The sequence below is a fragment of the Pleurodeles waltl genome, chromosome 4_2, assembly GCF_031143425.1.
Source record: "Pleurodeles waltl isolate 20211129_DDA chromosome 4_2, aPleWal1.hap1.20221129, whole genome shotgun sequence".
In the NCBI taxonomy this organism is placed as follows: domain Eukaryota; kingdom Metazoa; phylum Chordata; class Amphibia; order Caudata; family Salamandridae; genus Pleurodeles; species Pleurodeles waltl.
Genome location: NC_090443.1, coordinates 114,585,563 through 114,605,866, shown reverse-complemented (window position 1 = coordinate 114,605,866; position 20,304 = coordinate 114,585,563). Strand labels below are relative to the sequence as shown.

The 20,304-nt window shown below is 44.1% G+C and overlaps 1 protein-coding gene across 1 annotated transcript in view; it reads left to right on the top strand.

Annotated features, from left to right (window-relative positions):
- Positions 1-20,304, top strand: part of SLC4A8 (solute carrier family 4 member 8) — a 626,941-nt gene that overhangs the window by 364,644 nt on the left and 241,993 nt on the right. The window contains exons 11-13 of the mRNA XM_069230889.1: positions 1,471-1,571; positions 8,083-8,257; positions 11,113-11,246. Of these exons, the coding sequence (XP_069086990.1) occupies positions 1,471-1,571; positions 8,083-8,257; positions 11,113-11,246 (410 nt within the window). The remainder of the gene's footprint in view (positions 1-1,470; positions 1,572-8,082; positions 8,258-11,112; positions 11,247-20,304) is intronic.

Here is a 20,304-nt window from a genome sequence, read left to right as displayed (position 1 = left end):
CCTGAATGCCCCTCTCACCTCTCCATCCATGGTAGTTCTACACTGCTGTCCTCAGAACTACATTCAGGTCGCACAGGTGTTCCAGGCAGACCTGGCGAAGCACCACAGGGGCACACGTCTAGAGCTCCTCCTCCAACTTGTGGGTTGGCGCAGGGTTGCTCCCGGGGCTATGACCAAGGGGCTTCCCAGTGACCTCCTACCAATGTAGACTCTTTTATAATGCGCCTTCACTCAGTGTTGCTTAGAGCATGGACCTCTGGTGGTCCCACTCTGGATGTAAGCTTCGCTGCTGGCTGCCTCTCCCTGGCCCCTATCATGGGGGTAGTGACAATTGATTTGCCCTTGACCGCTGTGCTTTACTCGTTGGCTAGGCCACCACTGTCTTCTCTAGGGGGAAAAGCCTGCCATTCTGGGATAAGGCACTTCAGAGACCTGAAGAGTCCCCCAGTTGTGCTCCACCAGCGTGTGTTGCAGCAGTTGCGATCTTGCAGGCTATAGGGGTCTCCCACGTATTTGCAGCAGCCAGGTGATATACTAATTAACTCCTGTGACAGTGGTGGGTGGTCTCCGCGGTGCATGTGGTGCCTGGGGTGTGTCATGAATATACTAACTTTGGAGCTGGAAGGGTTCGGGGGGCATCCCCTGTCGCTGGAAGTGAGCGCAAACAGCCTCTAAGCACCTTTGGCCCAATGCGTTAGTCCCCAGGGGTCGCAGGCCTTACTTTGCTGTCAGTGCCAGTCTTGCGCCATTTCAGGCCGGGCTATTGCCCTGTGTCATCCCCTGGGGCCATACAATGTGGGTAATGTTGGTGACTATGCTCCATTCAGGTCTAGTTGCTTGGTAGTGCTTCTTCCAGCTACTGCAGGAATTGGACCTTCTGAGTCAGGTCAGGAATGGCACAGCCGGCTTCCAACACGCCACATTGCAGTCACTGTCATTTTGCTGCACCCAGTCTGCAGCGGCTGTGGGTCTGGAAGTCAGCGTGAGAGGCCTGGTTCCTGGCACGGCTGTGTCCTCTGATGCCTTTGCGGTCTCCTGAGCAGACATGGACACCATAGGGCTCCCTCTGTGTGATGGGTAGGGCAGGCGGCAGGGCCCGACCAGCGACAAGGATGGAGGGATGAAGAAATGCGTCCTATCCATCCGCCATCTTGTCACACCCCATGGCTTTTTCTTTTTTTTTTTAACACCCTTCAATTAAACTGGGGTGGGCAGTTCGAAGAGGGTATTTTGTTTTACTTCATCTCACATCTCTTTAAGTTTATGGAGAAACATAAGTAAATAGTTATTCTCTATCAATCTTTCCAGTTCCTAGGGTGAACTGATAGATTTTTTTGATTTTCTTTGTGTGGAGAGTGCATACTCTAGGTGCTTGTGCAAATATTAGGCCTTTAGTTCTGAGCTGCTCTCTCAGACAGTCTGTCTGTAAACAATATTGAAAATGATTTTTCTTGTCTTGACCACCAATAGGAGAAGAGGAAGATGCCTGGAGTTCCTAATGGAAACATTTGCCAAGCAGACCCGGAGCCAGAGCAGGAGCACAGTGGCCCTGAGCTTCAGCGCACAGGAAGGTAAGGAGTGCAACTGAAAACAATTGGTGTAGCCATTGGGCATAAAGTGTGTTATGTTGCGTTCATCCGGGCCTGTATCTAATTGGGCCACTTGGCAAGCTGCAGAATTCTGTGATTAACCTGCATTTTACAGGATCAGACCATGTAAAGAATATCTCGGTTTAGGATCCTTCTGAGGCTGACTGAAAGAGTACCAGTGAGCATTACGCTCTATAAAGCTATTGGTCTGCAACTTCAAGACCATGTGCACCACGTTATTGGAACGCCTTAGAGGGAGGTTCAAAATATATGGTAAAACTGTATTCGTAAATTACTTGTGCTGGAGTGGAGGACATTTCAAGAGGGAAAAAGCTAAGTACCAATTATCATTTCTAGCTTCAAAAATGATGAGCCTCCTGTCCAAATCAGAACTTTACCTTATAGGTGCAGGGCCAATTGAAAAAGCTAATTTTAAGAGGCAGATGCTAGTGCAGAAAGGATTTCAAGAGGGAATCTTTTCAATACCTCTTACTTTTTTAGGGGAATCTAGTTTTAGGAGTTGGTAATCTCATGTTTCTGTAAAGGACACACAGAGAGTTAGCCCATAATGTATGTTCCATTCCTGTGAGCAAACACTTAATGAGTCTTTAAAAGGCAGAAGGCTGGACCCTGTACCCTTCAGTAGAGGTTAAGGGCAATAAATGAGTGTGTGTCATGAACAGAGGACATACGTTTTAAGTATTGGCAGCCACCAGGTTTCCCAGACTTTTTGTGTGACGCCTGCAGCACCTAAATCTAGGCAGGCTAAAGGACCACATGTCAAATGTATAGAATTCAGTGAATTCCAGATGTGTGTGTTTTTTTGCAATTTTTATATAGCACATTCTTGCCCCAACAGCATTGCCTGAGCTCCCATTACATTACACAAGGCCATACACACTTTATAGGCATGGGAAGATAAAGTGATTTACCCAGAATCACATGATGTTGAGCCGATGCCAGGACTCAAAACTGGTTCCCCAGTTCCTAAGTCAGCAGCTTTGGCAGCAAATCTACACTCTCTCACTATTTAAAGTCAGAACTTCTGAGAGTAGTCTAGTAGCCTCTTCATGAAAAAACAAACTCATAATCAGCCCGTCCAGTAGCTCTGCACTCGCACAAAAGCAGAGCATTACTTCTTGGTTAAGCGAATTATGAGTCATGCTACAAAGGTCTGTATGCTCACCTCTTCCACATTCGTTCGCTTCCAAGCTCTAGTGTTTTTTTTTATAACTTTTAAAGCATATCCTATGACTAGGAGATAAAACTTTTATTGAGCTTTCAAAATATATAGATTAATAAGTCCAGGACAGCTATTTATAGAAAGATATGGGTGTAGTTTAGGAAGCTGACTTTTTATGTAGTGTACCATGTAGGTGCACACTATGCAAGAAGTCAAGACAACCCTTATTAGTTTACAGGGGCTTTCGTTAACAATCCCACATGCTCTATTCCTGCTAGTGTGGTCGAGCAGCTTAGGCTTGATTATCAAGGGGTAGTGTTGAGCATCTGTTGTACACACAGAGTCAATAAATGCAACCTACTCAAAATGAAGTTTGAGACCAATTTTGAAAAATAACCGCGTTTTTTATATATATTTAGAGACTGTAGTCATCAATATTGGGTGTAAGTACTTTAGACGTTATAACTTTTTGTAGGAAAAAGAATAGAAAATCAGTTTGTCAGATTTGAGGCAGGAGCCTTGAACGCTGTAATGTTATCCTATGGGAAAAACATACACTGCATACATATACTTGTGAGCGGTTCTTGAGGGAGCCTGTAGGGACTTAAGGTGTTTAGGGGTTAAGGTCCAAGACCCCACCAGCAGTTCGGTTTAACCTGCCCTGGGGAGTGTGGGTGCAGAAGTGATGGTTGTGTTGGTAGTGTTGAGTACTACATGTTAAAGTCAGTGGCAGGGTACCTGTAAAAGATAAGCTGCAAGGGGAGACTTTGAGACGAGTTCTAGCAGAACCAAAGGGGGTCTCAGCTCTTGAAGGTTCCTGGAGCACAGGGACACAGTCTGTTCCATTGGCCCCAGGCTGGGGGGCTCAGGTGTAGAGATATTTTGTCCAGGGTTTGCTGTAGTTAGAGGCTCTGGCGATCTGGTGAGGGTCAGAAAACAGAGCAGCAGGGCCACTCTCTGTGATGGCCTCGTGGATCCTGAAGTACCTTGATGGCAAGTCGATGTTGCTGAACACTCAACAAGCCTTGGCTGCTGTAAGGGCTCTGGTACCCCTGATATTGGTGCAGGGAGGTCCGGGAGGGCTCAGATTCTTGAGACTTGATGAAGCGACATGGCTGAACTCCTGGACTCTCAATGACCTCCTCCCAGTGAGTTGCTCCTCCGGTGGACCTGATGGTCGGCAAAACGGTGAACTGGCCTGATGTGGTCAGTGCCTCCACTTGCAGGGAGATGGCCCCTTCACATCAACTGAGATGCTGCTTTGTTGGCAAAGAGCTGGACAGACCTCCAGGTGTTTGGGGAGCATGTGCAGTGCAGGACGAGTCGTTTCTTGCAATTGTGGAGATTTGGTGCTAATTTCAGTGCTGGCCCACAGTTCTTGTGTTGTTGGCTCTTCTTGTTCCTTCTTCTCTTCCCAGGTAGACTAATCTGGGTTCCTGGTGCTAGAGGAACCCCTAAATACTGAATTAAGGGGTGTTTAGGGGAGCGTAGGGTAGTAGCCAATGGGATTCTTGCCCCTGGGGTGACTACATCCCCTATATGACCACTTCCTGTGGGAAGTGAGCATAGCCTGACCCAGAGTACCTAGTTTCACCAAAAACAAGATGATGGAACCCTTCCTCGTGTGTCTACTTCTGATAGCCCTCCTTAGGGGTGTGATTAGCCCAAAAGTGTAACTTGCCTAATGAATAGCTAATTTTACGCCTACTCTGGTGCCAAATGGGCCTCAGTGCAGGGGGTAGCATCCCCCAGGTTTGGGGGGAAGCCAGGGTTGCATATCAAAGGTGGCAGGGGTTTTGAAGCCTCTGGCCCTAATATGATAAATCACTAGCCATCCTACTGGAGGAAGTGTGATCACCTTCCTCCAGAGCAGGCATTGTTTCGGGCCTCTCAGAGCGCAGGCTCTCACCTCCAGGGGGTCAGACACTCATCTGTGGTGGCAGGCTGGTCGTAACTAGTCATCCAGCACACTAAGGGACTAGTAGATTTTCAGAATCACCTCTAAGGTGCCTTGTGTGTGCTTGTCATAATAAGTCCAATACTGGCATCAGTATAGATTTATGAAGGTGAGGTGTTTGATACCAAACACTATTAGTTTCAGTGCAGCCATCATGTAGTTCGGTTACTCGTAATGACCAGTGTCCAGTTCATGTCCTTAAGATGACTGCCTGATCACTTGCAATATCTAGCAATGGAATTAGATATCACAGGGACCTATCAGCTCATGCAGTGGGGCTCTTGCATATAATATAATGCACCCTGCCTTAGGCCTCTAAGACCTGCTGTAGTTGTAGTTTGCATATAGAATATGCACTGTACCTAGGCATGGCACACAGTCAGTGTGCCATGTTGTGTTTTCTAAATTGTTTGCACCATTTCACACATTCTGTGATGGAAGTCTGCATATCTTTGAGTGTGGGTCCCTTAGGGTGGCATAATACATGCTGCAACCCTTGCAGACCCTCTTCAGAAGCCATGACATAGGTACCAAGGGTACCATTTACTAGGGGCTTAAAGGGGTGCTAAAGTCCTTGCTAATTAGGTACAATTGGACATTCATCTTTTTAGGTGAACGAACACTGGCACTGGGCCCTAGTTAGAAGACTCCCAGTGCACTACCAGAGTTGAAAACCAGCATCAAATAGTCCAAATGGGGGTGAAAACTGGGGAGACCCCTACAAGAAACCTATTTTCCTACAGTGGGGAAACTGCTATTCTTAGGCATCGCCTAATTGATCTGTGTAGTAATGTACATTTTTGTCTTTGGATCATTAATAATATGTGCCCTCTTCTAAGAAAGAAAAGATAACTTTATAGGCCTCACTCACTTTATATTTTTTTAAGGAGCTCGAAACTGAATTTTTGAACATTCAAGAAAATGAAACAAGAAACAACTTATTATCTTTATTCTTGAGGGCCATTAAAATGTATTAACATTGTTAAAATGTCAACGTATGTGGCATAGTTAATAACATCTACCATGTTCCACAATTAAGTTGGAGTGGGTACTCATTATTTATTTACCAGAACATAATGTACTCCCCAATATTCAAAGGGAGTATTAACTCATGCCTCCTACATGCAAGTGGCTGTCAAAAATTAAAAACATGCTGTGCAATGAGAAGGATCTACATGTGGTTTGAAAGTTTTCACAGTTATTGATTTGTATGCAGAAATAATAATAATTGAGATAGTTTTTATCTATGTTATTAAATCTGAAAAGAAAAAGTTCAAACTTGGCAAAATATCTTACTGGAGCAGTTTGTGCAGTCACAGTGTAAGCAGACAAATGGAGGTTCACTTTTTTCGACCTTGAAAATTTGTGTATGTGGTATTTGTATACCTAGTTAAAAGGGAACGCACCACTATACAATGTCAAAGGCAAAGATACTGTCAACAATGATTGGAAAGGTGTCTGGGTTCTGGGCCCAGATGTAGACTGTCACTGCATGGTGAAGTAGTGTTCCTCAAAGAGGTTCGTCTTAAGTTCTTTCTGAAATTGGAACAGGCTTGAGGCGGACCTGATTGCATTGCTGATGTTCCAGATCCTGAATGCATAAGCTTACAAGATCCATTGTTGTGTTTTTATTATTTTACACTTCTTAGCCTCAAGTCTGATTATATGCTCGTTAATGATGTGTCAAGAGCGACCGGAGATGCTCAGGTCTCAGCCAGTAATGTAGAAGTACTGGGTGTGATGACTTTGTGCATGATGCATCTGATTGGTGGTCATATTTCTTCAGGCCCTGGTTTGGACGTGTGCAGCATGAAGTATGTCCTTAAAAAGGGTCAATGTGAACTTTGAGAGGCAATGGATCGGGGCTTTGCCACCAGCCAGGTGCAACAGGAAAAGGGCTTAAACAATAGTTATGAAGTCGCTTTCAGATAGGAACTGTTTCACTTTCCATATTAGAGAGCACTTGTCTAGACTGTCTTCTTTCTCTTGGTAATGCATTGCTTGGCAGTGAGATTGGTTTCCAGGGTGTCTTGGTGTTGTGTGACAGTGTTTCAGATTCTCTGAAAATCTAAAATTAACACAAACTTCATGTGCTCTCACAACACCAAAGTGTTAATGTCTAGGAAAGTTGTGACCGCTAAGTTTCACGTTGCAAACTTAGGTTAACCAAGAGAAAAACGAATATGTTAAGTAAAGCCCCTTTAAATTATTTGACTCAAATCCAGGCACTACTGAGGACTCGGGAGGAAAGAGAGATTTATTTTACTTCCAAGCAAATGATTTTCAGAAACTTACTCTCCACCCTGGGTGTCAAGGGCTGTAACGATATTAAATGTACAACAAAAACCGATTCCACTGCTAGCAACTATGGTACCAAACTGTGACCCAGAGTGTTAGGAAAACAGTACTTTAGAAAAGCTGAATAAAGCTCTAAGGATTTGAACGCCTGACCTGCATATTGCACCGTGATCTCTCCAATGGGTGAATTAAACTATCGAAAACGTTTATGGTGCTCCTTGTTGGCCAGTGTAAAAAAAACATCTAGCATGACGTAATCATTATGGCCTAGTCTGTTTGTGCACAAGCAACGAATCTTGACCCCTGAAACAGTATGAAACATTGTAGTAGGGCATTGTGATGATTTATCTAAACTCATGTCCAAGAGGGCGAAGTTCAAGCCAGATTTTATGGATGTCATAGTTGAATAATTTAACATGAAGTTAATCTAAATGGCAATTAACATAATCAGTAGTTATCCTGAACATCTGGCATAGAACCTTGCAGACCTTCCTTGGCCATCTGGACCTAAACTTGACACAACATAAAGCTAAGCATAGTTCTTTATGTACGAGGAGCTGAAGTCATATATGGTGTATTACAGCAGACAGCTCCTGTGCCTGTTTAGTCTGTCTTTTTCCTGGTCTATTTCAACACCCCAAGCCCTACTCCCAACCTAATTTATCTTTTGTCTTTGTATTGAGTGTACTTCCTGTATAATTGAGTGTCCCATTGACCTCAGTTGCCCTTTTTCTTGCTGCACCTTCTTTCGATAACTACTAAAACGTGCCAAACAGGCAAAGAAATGTCATAAATCTGAGGAATAACTTGAAATAAGTCATGTTCAGTTCTCAATGAGAGGAATAGGAGACAATGGGTTTCTAGCATTGTTACCTAATATTTCATTTGATGGCATCAGATGGAAACTTTTGAGTTTCACACTAATTTCACTAATTGCAGGAGAAGCAGTGTATATGTGACAGGACATCTGTGTGAACAGTACATTTGAAGGGTTTTGAAGAACATTCAAATTCGACTAGTGTGTGAATTCTCTATTTTAATTTTCCTCTAACCAGGTTGTTCGGTGGTTTAGTGGTGGACCTGAAACGGAAAGCTCCATGGTATTTCAGCGACTTCAAGGATGCATTAAGCTTGCAGTGCGTGGCTTCCTTCCTTTTCCTGTACTGTGCCTGCATGTCTCCTGTCATCACTTTTGGAGGCCTGCTTGGGGAGGCCACCGAAGGACGCATAGTAAGGAGCACTTCTCCAAGATATTTTATGAGTATCTATGTGAATAGTAAAATTAATGGCTGATCTAAGTGGGAATAAAATGGCGTAAGTGATTGGTCAGACTTGATGGGGAGTCTGTGGATGCTCAATTTGTCAATATCTTTTGTTATGTTTTAGTTTCCATCGTACAGTCTTTTAGTTAGTCAGGTTTACAGCAAACATATTTCCATTTAGTTCTTCATTAAAAATAAAACACATTGATGCAGTGCATTGATTATTTTCTTGAATGAGTTATCTGCGAAATTGGCATTTTCCGGTTACCACATTTTTCCGTTTGAGTACCTCCTATTTCTAAGAACCGAAATGGTACTTGGTTCTGTATATAAATAAACCATTAATTATTTCCTGGCCTTTCCCCCTTGCAAAAGTGTGATATGGTAGCATGACACATATGGTATCTTGATAGCAAAAGTGGAAGTCCGTAAGGAGACACAGTGGATCTTTGGCCTTTCCTCTTTTTGCAAAAACAATCATGACTTTACATGGTTGCCAGCGACAAAGACTAGGCGAAGAGATGAAATGGGACACCTTTGTGGGGTGAAAAGGTAAATTTGAATTTTTCACATTTCATTAAATTCTACAAATTGTTTAGCTTTCACTCTTTTTTGTGTGCTTGTATTTTAATGCACAATGTGCAGATGAATATCTCTATCAGTACTTTGAATACTATTTTGGACAAACCTGCAAGGCACACTCTTTGCAGTAACCAAACAAATCTTGTGTCTTTTAAAACTACACTTGATGCTTTTATACAGTAATTTCTCCCATAAACCAGATGCACATTTTTGCCTGACTCTAGTAAAGAATCTTTTATTTCCAACACAACCATGCTGTGAAAATCAAATAGCAATGTTGTGGGAATAGAGATTGACTATCCCTAAAGTTCTGATGGTACATTGCAAAATAATCCAAACCCCAGAGAGCCGGGTTGAGTCATAATTGGGAAAGAAATGTTGTTATCCATATGTTAAAAAACCTGAGGTTTGCCAGATTTTACTAGTGCTTTCAAAATGCTGATTTTGAACCAGATTCTTAACTCCAAAGTTCTAAATAGTGTATAATTCTACTGTATGCAGTTAATTGTTAAGAAATCAGAGAATAAAGTAATTTTTTTCTATTAAATGGGTTAACTTAGAATTTTAATTAACTTATTTTTTGCAGTCTGAAAAAGTTGCATTTCCCAAAGGCAGGTGCAAAAATATGTCCTATTTTAAGCAGCGGTGGCTCTTGCCGCTATGGCGGAAGTGCTTCATCCCTCAACCCCCATCCCCCAAAACCCCCCGGCCAGCAGGAGCAGCAGCTGCAAAACTTGAAAAATAAAATAATAAAATGTATTTATTATAATTTTATTTTTCAAGAGTGCATTACCATGGGGGATGAAAGACATTGAGGGGGGTGGTGTGCACTCCCCTCAGTGCGCATGTGTGTTTGGCTGGCAGTCTCATGAGGGCCAAACCACTTGAGCACTGAGCTGTCTCCAACCCTAGCTGTGTTGCTGGGTTGAAGACAGCAGGCAAAAGCTCTGAGTCTGCCTAGCAGTGCAAAGCCAGAGCTCCCAGGCTAATCCTAATACTGCTCTCATGCTTCCTGCAGCATGAGAACAGCATTAGGATTGGCTGCAGGTCAGGCTGGGAGCCTGTGCCTACAGTGGACAATGGTCGTGGAGCCTGAAGAGCCGATGCGACGATTCAGGTAAGTTTTTATTTTTTTAATTTTATTTTATGTGTTGTTGTTATGTGCATCCACTCTCCCACTTGGTCCCCATATGAGCCGCGAATGGTTTTAAGGCCGATTTCCTTCATCCAACTGTAAGCGTATTATTGCATTAATATATTATAACATTAATGAATCTTTGTAAGGGCATTACCATAAAATATCTGTCTAGCACCCAAGTCTGCATCCACAAGGTGAGCGCACGTTCTTTTAAAAATATCTTTATATTGGCATGTGACATACCAGTACAGGTTACATTTTATGTTAGCTTGTTCTCAAATTGTAGTATTATTTTAGGGCAATAAAGAATTACACGTTGTTTTGTTTTTCCCTAATACTTTGTAACTGAGGTTAACTCTTCCTTCCATCCACCCCAACTCGTAAACACCTCCTCCCCATTTCCCTACCCAAAGTGGGGCACACTTAACTAAGGGAAAAGGCAGTTAGCTTAATGATGACATCCCCTAAAATATTCATCAATCTTATTAAAGCATGCTGAGTGAGCAGACCAGGGATTTTTATTCAATCCAGAAACTAGGTGATTTTGAATAATGCACTTGATAAGCAGTGCCATCATGAATAGCACATTCAGATGAGCTGTGAATCATCTCCCTAATTGAAACTCGAGAGATTTGCATTCAGATTTGCGGTAGAATATTGTTACATCACAAAGCTTAGCGTTGTGAGAACAAGCCTCACGAAGAGTGCAATGTTTCGATGTAATCTTAATGGCATAATAGTTTTAAGCCTCAATTAATTACATGTTCTCATGTACAGAGGGGCTTGCTTATATTCTTGACGTCTTTAACTGCTATTCCCATTTTCTGCCCTCCCGGCTGAACCAAAATCCATGTTCAGTGTATACCAAAGATAGATATTTAAAACGGTTTTAAGAAAATTGGAAGTGTTACTTGAGCAGTAGTTCACCTCTAGCTGTTTACTTTGCATAGCCACTGATTGCATATATACAGTAATATCTTTCTTACTATGCTACCACATGTAACATAGTACAAGTATAGGATCTTTACACTAATTAGCAGTCCACGCAAAATAGACAAGACCTGCCGCGCAGTGATGTCTTTCTGAATGGGTTTCTCCTGTAGAGCGCAATTGAGTCATTGGTTGGTGCCTCCATGACGGGGATAGCATACTGTCTGTTCGCGGGCCAGCCCCTTACCATCATGGGAAGTACCGGACCAGTGTTGGTGTTCGAAAAGATTTTGTTCAAGTTCTGCAAGTAAGATTTTCAATTGAATAATGTGTTGAATTTACTGATGTGACTTTCATGTGTACCTACTTTCCACTGTGATGTGGGCATGGGTTCTGTGCTGGGTGTATATTGAGGGTTTGTTGAGTAATGAGTGCTAGAGATAATTGTAACTTTTGATGATAGGCTTCAGTACATAAAAACACAACTCTACCTCCCATAAATGTGACCGATACACATATAGAAAATGCCAAATGTGATAGAGGTGTAGCAACAATCGTCCAGATATATTTAGAAGTGTGGATTCCTAAAGGAGTAAATTTTCCCTTCCATTTGTCTTTCTCTTCACTGGCCACAGCACACTCTATCTGCCCCTAGGCCCTTCTATTTTAATGTTGTTAATCCTTAAAATTGTTATGGCCCAGTTCCTGTTATCTTGGCTCTTAAGTACAACTTCCAAAAGACGTAGCTGCTTCTTTCTCTTTATCTACTGTACATTATTTCATTCTTTTGCTCCTCTAAACAAGTAGTCTCGCTCCATCTTGAACTTCCTTAACCTGCGTATCTGAACAACATGTTTTTTCGACCCTTGATATCAGAAACTTAAAACTCATGTTTGCACCAAGTCAATTTCCCAAACCCCTCTGGACCCTCAATGAAGCTTTGTTCACTCATGTCCTTGTCCTCCTTGCCCTTTTTATTTTATGACTAATGTTCCAAGAAGTGGCTTTGCTATTGAGTTAACAATGGCAACCTGTTACTGTGAAGTTTCACCGCTCACTCGTCTGTGTGTATGGTAGGACTCACCCAGGGGATCCCTGTAGTACTTTCAGTGCTTACTTTATACTTTCCAGGGGCTGCATGAAAACAGATTCAACAAAGCTAGTTAACAACTGACTTAAGAGACAGGGACTGCCAGTGACCTTCTTTTGGCCGTCTCTCAAGTGTGAGACTCTGGATATCTTGCAAAGGTCTCAAATGGTTTCCTGACCAGTACGGCTCTTATTATTTATTTTCTTTAGATTTAGAAAACATCTAAAATCCAATAACAGCAAATCCTCTGAGGTTTTTATCTTTTCTTTTTTTTTATTATCTGAAAGCTTCACAAAAGAATATTGTGCATTATAGGAACGAATAGACTTAGATGCCGATATTTCATGAAAAGTATTGCTTAACTAAACTTCTCTGAGCGTTCTGTTTCTCTAGCAGCTTACCATGCACACCACTTTTTGATTTTTCATAGAAAAAAGTTCATATTATGGCTGTCTCGCAGGTATGCTATGGACTATAACATGAGTTACTTCACATATGTGGTTTTCTTTACTGAGATCAGTATTTGCAAGGAGAATACTAAAAGTCTTCTTTCACCCTACAGCACAAAGGCCTTGTCCTGTGACTGGCTTCTTATGTCATTGCTGTCTAGTGGATATCTCTGCTGCCATTACGTGCATGAATTGGCTTTGTTATCTCTTCAGCCTGTTCATGCCATTGCCTGGTGATAGGCTATCCTGCTTGAGGTTTCTCACAACCTTCCACCACAACGTGTATGTGGGTGTTATGGCCATTAGTCTCATTTTAGAGTGCTATCCGTGTTAATCTTGTAAGTGATCACTTGCTGCAGTTGCCTCCATTTTTTTACAGTATGCTTTGGAATAGAGATTGCTCTCTTCAGAATTGGGGCTATCTACATAGAGAGTCCAGTCTTGCAACTTTTCACTGACTTGTGTAGTGTGTTGAGATGTGGTGTGCATGTCCATGGCATTAATTTTATAGGTGGATAATGGTGTGTGTATTTGTGTCATTTGGTTTGTTGATGGCAGTGTTTCTCAACTTGTTGTCCGTGACACCTGGGGTATGCAAAGCCTCCTCAGTAGGTCCGTGACTGCTTAGAAAATGAAATAATATTAACAGATTATTAAAGTGTATGTAAATAAAGTGGCTGAATGTACAGTTGAACATTTAAAACCTACTGTAAATGTCAAGGAATTTGAAATTGGAGTCTAAAAATTAAATTAATACACTCAGATTGATTTGTGGGAGCAATCCAGGTGCAGCAAACATAACATAGTAGGGAAAATGTGTGGCTTCAGTTGAATTAAAAAAAAGCTCGAACCTTCCTATTAAAATGAAAATGTTTATTTTTTATTTATATTTGTTTGCAAATTAAATATAATGTGTTATCCTTTGTGTGTGTTTAACCCCTTCGCTGCCAGGCCTTTTCCCCCTCCTGTACCGAGCCTTTTTTTGGCTATTTGGAGCAGTTTGCGCTTAGACCCTCATAACTTTTTGTTCACATAAGCTACCCACGCCAAATTTGCGTCCTTTTTTTCCAACATCCTAGGGATTCTAGAGGTACCCAGACTTTGTGGGTTCCCCAGAAGGAGGCCAAGAAATTAGCCAAAAAAGAGTGAAAATTTCGTTTTTTTCAAAAAAATTGGGAAAATGGGCTGCAGAAGAAGGCTTGTGGTTTTTTCCCTGAAAAGGGCATCAACAAAGGGTTTGCGGTGATAAAATCACCAGCTTCCCAGCTTTCAGGAACAGGCAGCCTTGAATCAGAAAACCCAATTTTTCAACACAATTTTGGCATTTTACTGGGACATACCCCATTTTTACGATTTTTTGTGCTTTCAGCCTCCTTTCAGTCAGTGACAGAAATGGGCATGAAACCAACGCTGGATCCCAGAAACCGCAACATTTTTGAAAAGTAGACAAGAATCTGAATTCAGCAAGGGGTCATTTGTGTAGATCCTACAAGGGTTTCCTACAGAAAATAACAACTGAAAAAGAAAAATATTGAAATTGAGGTGAAAAAAACATCAATTTTTCTCTACGTTTTACTATGTAACTTTTTCCAGCAATGTCAGATTTTCGAAAGCAATATACCGTTACGTCTGCTGGACTCTTCTGCTTGCGGGGATATATAGGGCTTATAGGTTCATCAAGAACTCTAGCTACCCAGAGCCAATAAATGACCTGCACCCTGCAGTGGGTTTTCAATCTATGCCGGGTATACAGCAATACATTTGCTGAAATATAAAGAGTAAAAAATAGCTATCAAGAAAACCTTTGTATTTCCAAAATGGGCACAAGATAAGGTGTTGAGAAGCAGTGGTTATTTGCACATCTCTGAATTCCGGGGTGCCCATACTAGCATGTGAATTACAGGGCATTTCTCAAATAGACGTGTTTTTTACACACTGTCTTACATTTGGAAGGAAAAAATATAGAGAAAGACAAGGGGCAATAACACTTGTTTTGCTATTCTATGTTCCCCCAAGTCTCCCGATAAAAATGATACCTCACTTGTGTGGGTAGGCCTAGCGCCCGCGACAGGATATGCCCCAAAACACAACGTGGACACATCACAGAAAACAGAGGTGTTTTTTGCAAAGTGCCTACCTGTAGATTTTGGCCTGTAGCTCAGCCGCCACCTAGGGAAACCTACCAAACCTTTACACATGTTCCTCACATTTCTGTGGCAGAAAGTTCTGGAATCTGAGAGGAGCCACGAATTTCCTTCCCCCCAGCGTTCCCCTACGTCTCCCGATAAAAATGATACCTCATTTGTGTGGGTAGGCCTAGCGCCCGCGACAGGAAACGCCCCAAAGCGCAACGTGGACACAGCCAAATTGGTGAAGGAAAACAGAGGTGTTTTTTGCAAAGTGCCTACCTGTAGATTTTGGCCTGTAGCTCAGCCGCCACCTAGGGAAACCTACCAAACCTGTGCATTTCTGAAAACTAGAGACCTAGGGGAATCCAAGATGGGGTGACTTGTGTGGCTCGGACCAGGTTCTGTTACCCAGAATCCTTTGCAAACCTCAAAATTTGGCTAAAAAAACACATGTTCCTCACATTTCTGTGGCAGAAAGTTCTGGAATCTGAGAGGAGCCACGAATTTCCTTCCACCCAGCGTTCCCCCACGTCTCCTGATAAAAATGATACCTCACTTGTGTGGGTGGGCCTAGCGCCCGCGACAGGAAATGCCCCAAAGCGCAACGTGGACACAGCCAAATTGGTGAAGGAAAACAGAGGTGTTTTTTGCAAAGTGCCTACCTGTAGATTTTGGCCTGTAGCTCAGCCGCCACCTAGGGAAACCTACCAAACCTGTGCATTTCTGAAAGCTAGAGACCTAGGGGAATCCAAGATGGGGTGACTTGTGTGGCTCGGACCAGGTTATGTTACCCAGAATCCTTTGCAAACCTTAAAATTTGGCTAAAAAAACACATGTTCCTCACATTTCTGTGGCAGAAAGTTCTGGAATCTGAGAGGAGCCACGAATTTCCTTCCACCCAGCGTTCCCCCACGTCTCCTGATAAAAATGATACCTCACTTGTGTGGGTAGGCCTAGCGCCCGCGACAGGAAACGCCCCAAAGCGCAACGTGGACACAGCCAAATTGGTGAAGGAAAACAGAGGTGTTTTTTGCAAAGTGCCTACCTGTAGATTTTGGCCTGTAGCTCAGCCGCCACCTAGGGAAACCTACCAAACCTGTGCATTTCTGAAAACTAGAGACCTAGGGGAATCCAAGATGGGGTGACTTGTGTGGCTCGGACCATGTTCTGTTACCCAGAATCCTTTGCAAACCTCAAAATTTGGCTAAAAAAACACATGTTCCTCACATTTCTGTGGCAGAAAGTTCTGGAATCTGAGAGGAGCCACGAATTTCCTTCCACCCAGCGTTCCCCCACGTCTCCCGATAAAAATGATACCTCACTTGTGTGGGTAGGCCTAGCGCCCGCGACAGGAAACGCCCCAAAGCGCAACGTGGACACAGCCAAATTGGTGAAGGAAAACAGAGGTGTTTTTTGCAAAGTGCCTACCTGTAGATTTTGGCCTGTAGCTCAGCCGCCACCTAGGGAAACCTACCAAACCTGTGCATTTCTGAAAACTAGAGACCTAGGGGAATCCAAGATGGGGTGACTTGTGTGGCTCGGACCAGGTTCTGTTACCCAGAATCCTTGGCAAACCTCAAAATTTGGCTAAAAAAACACATGTTCCTCACATTTCTGTGGCAGAAAGTTCTGGAATCTGAGAGGAGCCACGAATTTCCTTCCACCCAGCGTTCCCCCACGTCTCCCGATAAAAATGATACCTCACTTGTGTGGGTAGGCCTAGCGCCCGCGACAGGAAACGCCCCAAAGCGCAACGTGGACACAGCCAAATTGGTGAAGGAAAACAGAGGTGTTTTTTGCAAAGGGCCTACCTGTAGATTTTGGCCTGTAGCTCAGCCGCCACCTAGGGAAACCTACCAAACCTGTGCATTTCTGAAAACTAGAGACCTAGGGGAATCCAAGATGGGGTGACTTGTGTGGCTCGGACCAGGTTCTGTTACCCAGAATCCTTTGCAAACCTCAAAATTTGGCTAAAAAAACACATGTTCCTCACATTTCTGTGGCAGAAAGTTCTGGAATCTGAGAGGAGCCACGAATTTCCTTCCACCCAGCGTTCCCCCACGTCTCCCTATAAAAATTATACCTCACTTGTGTGGGTAGGCCTAGCGCCCGCGACAGGAAACGCCCCAAAGCGCAACGTGGACACAGCCAAATTGGTGAAGGAAAACAGAGGTGTTTTTTGCAAAGTGCCTACCTGTAGATTTTGGCCTGTAGCTTAGCCGCCACCTAAGGAAACCTACCAAACCTGTGCATTTCTGAAAACTAGAGACCTAGGGGAATCCAAGATGGGGTGACTTGTGTGGCTCGGACCAGGTTCTGTTACCCAGAATCCTTTGCAAACCTCAAAATGTGGCTAAAAAAAAACATGTTCCTCACATTTCTGTTGCAGAAAGTTCTGGAATCTGAGAGGAGCCACGAATTTCCTTCCACCCAGCGTTCCCCCACGTCTCCCAATAAAAATGATACCTCACTTGTGTGGGTAGGCCTAGCGCCCGCGACAGGAAACGCCCCAAAGCACAACGTGGACACAGCCAAATTGGTGAAGGAAAACAGAGGTGTTTTTTGCAAAGTGCCTACCTGTAGATTTTGGCCTGTAGCTCAGCCGCCACCTAGGTAAACCTACCAAACCTGTGCATTTCTGAAAACTAGAGACCTAGGGGAATCCAAGATGGGGTGACTTGTGTGGCTCGGACCAGGTTCTGTTACCCAGAATCCTTTGCAAACCTCAAAATTTGGCTAAAAAAACACATGTTCCTCACATTTCTGTGGCAGAAAGTTCTGGAATCTGAGAGGAGCCACGAATTTCCTTCCACCCAGCGTTCCCCCACGTCTCCTGATAAAAATGATACCTCACTTGTGTGGGTAGGCCTAGCGCCCGCGACAGGAAACGCCCCAAAGCGCAACGTGGACACAGCCAAATTGGTGAAGGAAAACAGAGGTGTTTTTTGCAAAGTGCCTACCTGTAGATTTTGGCCTGTAGCTCAGCCGCCACCTAGGGAAACCTACCAAACCTGTGCATTTCTGAAAGCTAGAGACCTAGGGGAATCCAAGATGGGGTGACTTGTGTGGCTCGGACCAGGTTCTGTTACCCAGAATCCTTTGCAAACCTTAAAATTTGGCTAAAAAAACACATGTTCCTCACATTTCTGTGGCAGAAAGTTCTGGAATCTGAGAGGAGCCACGAATTTCCTTCCACCCAGCGTTCCCCCACGTCTCCCTATAAAAATTCTACCTCACTTGTGTGGGTAGGCCTAGCGCCCGCGACAGGAAACGCCCCAAAGCGCAACGTGGACACAGCCAAATTGGTGAAGGAAAACAGAGGTGTTTTTTGCAAAGTGCCTACCTGTAGATTTTGGCCTGTAGCTTAGCCGCCACCTAAGGAAACCTACCAAACCTGTGCATTTCTGAAAACTAGAGACCTAGGGGAATCCAAGATGGGGTGACTTGTGTGGCTCGGACCAGGTTCTGTTACCCAGAATCCTTTGCAAACCTCAAAATGTGGCTAAAAAAAAACATGTTCCTCACATTTCTGTTGCAGAAAGTTCTGGAATCTGAGAGGAGCCACGAATTTCCTTCCACCCAGCGTTCCCCCACGTCTCCCGATAAAAATGATACCTCACTTGTGTGGGTAGGCCTAGCGCCCGCGACAGGAAACGCCCCAAAGCACAACGTGGACACAGCCAAATTGGTGAAGGAAAACAGAGGTGTTTTTTGCAAAGTGCCTACCTGTAGATTTTGGCCTGTAGCTCAGCCGCCACCTAGGTAAACCTACCAAACCTGTGCATTTCTGAAAACTAGAGACCTAGGGGAATCCAAGATGGGGTGACTTGTGTGGCTCGGACCAGGTTCTGTTACCCAGAATCCTTTGCAAACCTCAAAATTTGGCTAAAAAAACACATGTTCCTCACATTTCTGTGGCAGAAAGTTCTGGAATCTGAGAGGAGCCACGAATTTCCTTCCACCCAGCGTTCCCCCACGTCTCCTGATAAAAATGATACCTCACTTGTGTGGGTAGGCCTAGCGCCCGCGACAGGAAACGCCCCAAAGCGCAACGTGGACACAGCCAAATTGGTGAAGGAAAACAGAGGTGTTTTTTGCAAAGTGCCTACCTGTAGATTTTGGCCTGTAGCTCAGCCGCCACCTAGGGAAACCTACCAAACCTGTGCATTTCTGAAAGCTAGAGACCTAGGGGAATCCAAGATGGGGTGACTTGTGTGGCTCGGACCAGGTTCTGTTACCCAGAATCCTTTGCAAACCTTAAAATTTGGCTAAAAAAACACATGTTCCTCACATTTCTGTGGCAGAAAGTTCTGGAATCTGAGAGGAGCCACGAATTTCCTTCCACCCAGCGTTCCCCCACGTCTCACGATAAAAATGATACCTCACTTGTGTGGGTAGGCCTAGCGCCCGCGACAGGAAACGCCCCAAAACGCAACGTGGACACATCCAAATTGGTGAAGGAAAACAGAGGTGTTTTTTGCAAAGTGCCTACCTGTAGATTTTGGCCTGTAGCTCAGCCGCCACCTAGGGAAACCTACCAAACCTGTGCATTTCTGAAAACTAGAGACCTAGGGGAATCCAAGATGGGGTGACTTGTGTGGCTCGGACCATGTTCTGTTACCCAGAATCCTTTGCAAACCTCAAAATTTGGCTAAAAAAACACATGTTCCTCACATTTCTGTGGCAGAAAGTTCTGGAATCTGAGAGGAGCCACGAATTTCCTTCCACCCAGCGTTCCCCCATGTCTCCCGATAAAAATGATACCTCACTTGTGTGGTTAGGCCTAGCGCCCGCGACAGGAAACGCCCCAAAGCGCAACGTGGACACAGCCAAATTGGTGAAGGAAAACAGAGGTGTTTTTTGCAAAGTGCCTACCTGTAGATTTTGGCCTGTAGCTCAGCCGCCACCTAGGGAAACCTACCAAACCTGTGCATTTCTGAAAACTAGAGTCCTAGGGGAATCCAAGATGGGGTGACTTGTGTGGCTCGGACCAGGTTCTGTTACCCAGAATCCTTTGCAAACCTCAAAATGTGGCTAAAAAAACACATGTTCCTCACATTTCTGTGGCAGAAAGTTCTGGAATCTGAGAGGAGCCACGAATTTCCTTCCACCCAGTGTTCCCCCACGTCGCCCGATAAAAATGATACCTCACTTGTGTGGGTAGGCCTAGCGCCCGCGACAGGAAACGCCCCAAAGCGCAACGTGGACACAGCCAAATTGGTGAAGGAAAACAGAGGTGTTTTTTGCAAAGTGCCTACCTGTAGATTTTGGCCTGTAGCTCAGCCGCCACCTAGGGAAACCTACCAAACCTGTGCATTTCTGAAAACTAGAGACCTAGGGGAATCCACGATGGGGTGACTTGTGTGGCTCGGACCAGGTTCTGTTACCCAGAATCCTTTGCAAACCTCAAAATGTGGCTAAAAAAACACATGTTCCTCACATTTCTGTGGCAGAAAGTTCTGGAATCTGAGAGGAGCCACGAATTTCCTTCCACCCAGCGTTCCCCCACGTCTCCCGATAAAAATGATACCTCACTTGTGTGGGTAGGCCTAGCGCCCGCGACAGGAAACGCCCCAAAGCGCAACGTGGACACAGCCAAATTGGTGAAGGAAAACAGAGGTGTTTTTTGCAAAGTGCCTACCTGTAGATTTTGGCCTGTAGCTCAGCCGCCACCTAGGGAAACCTACCAAACCTGTG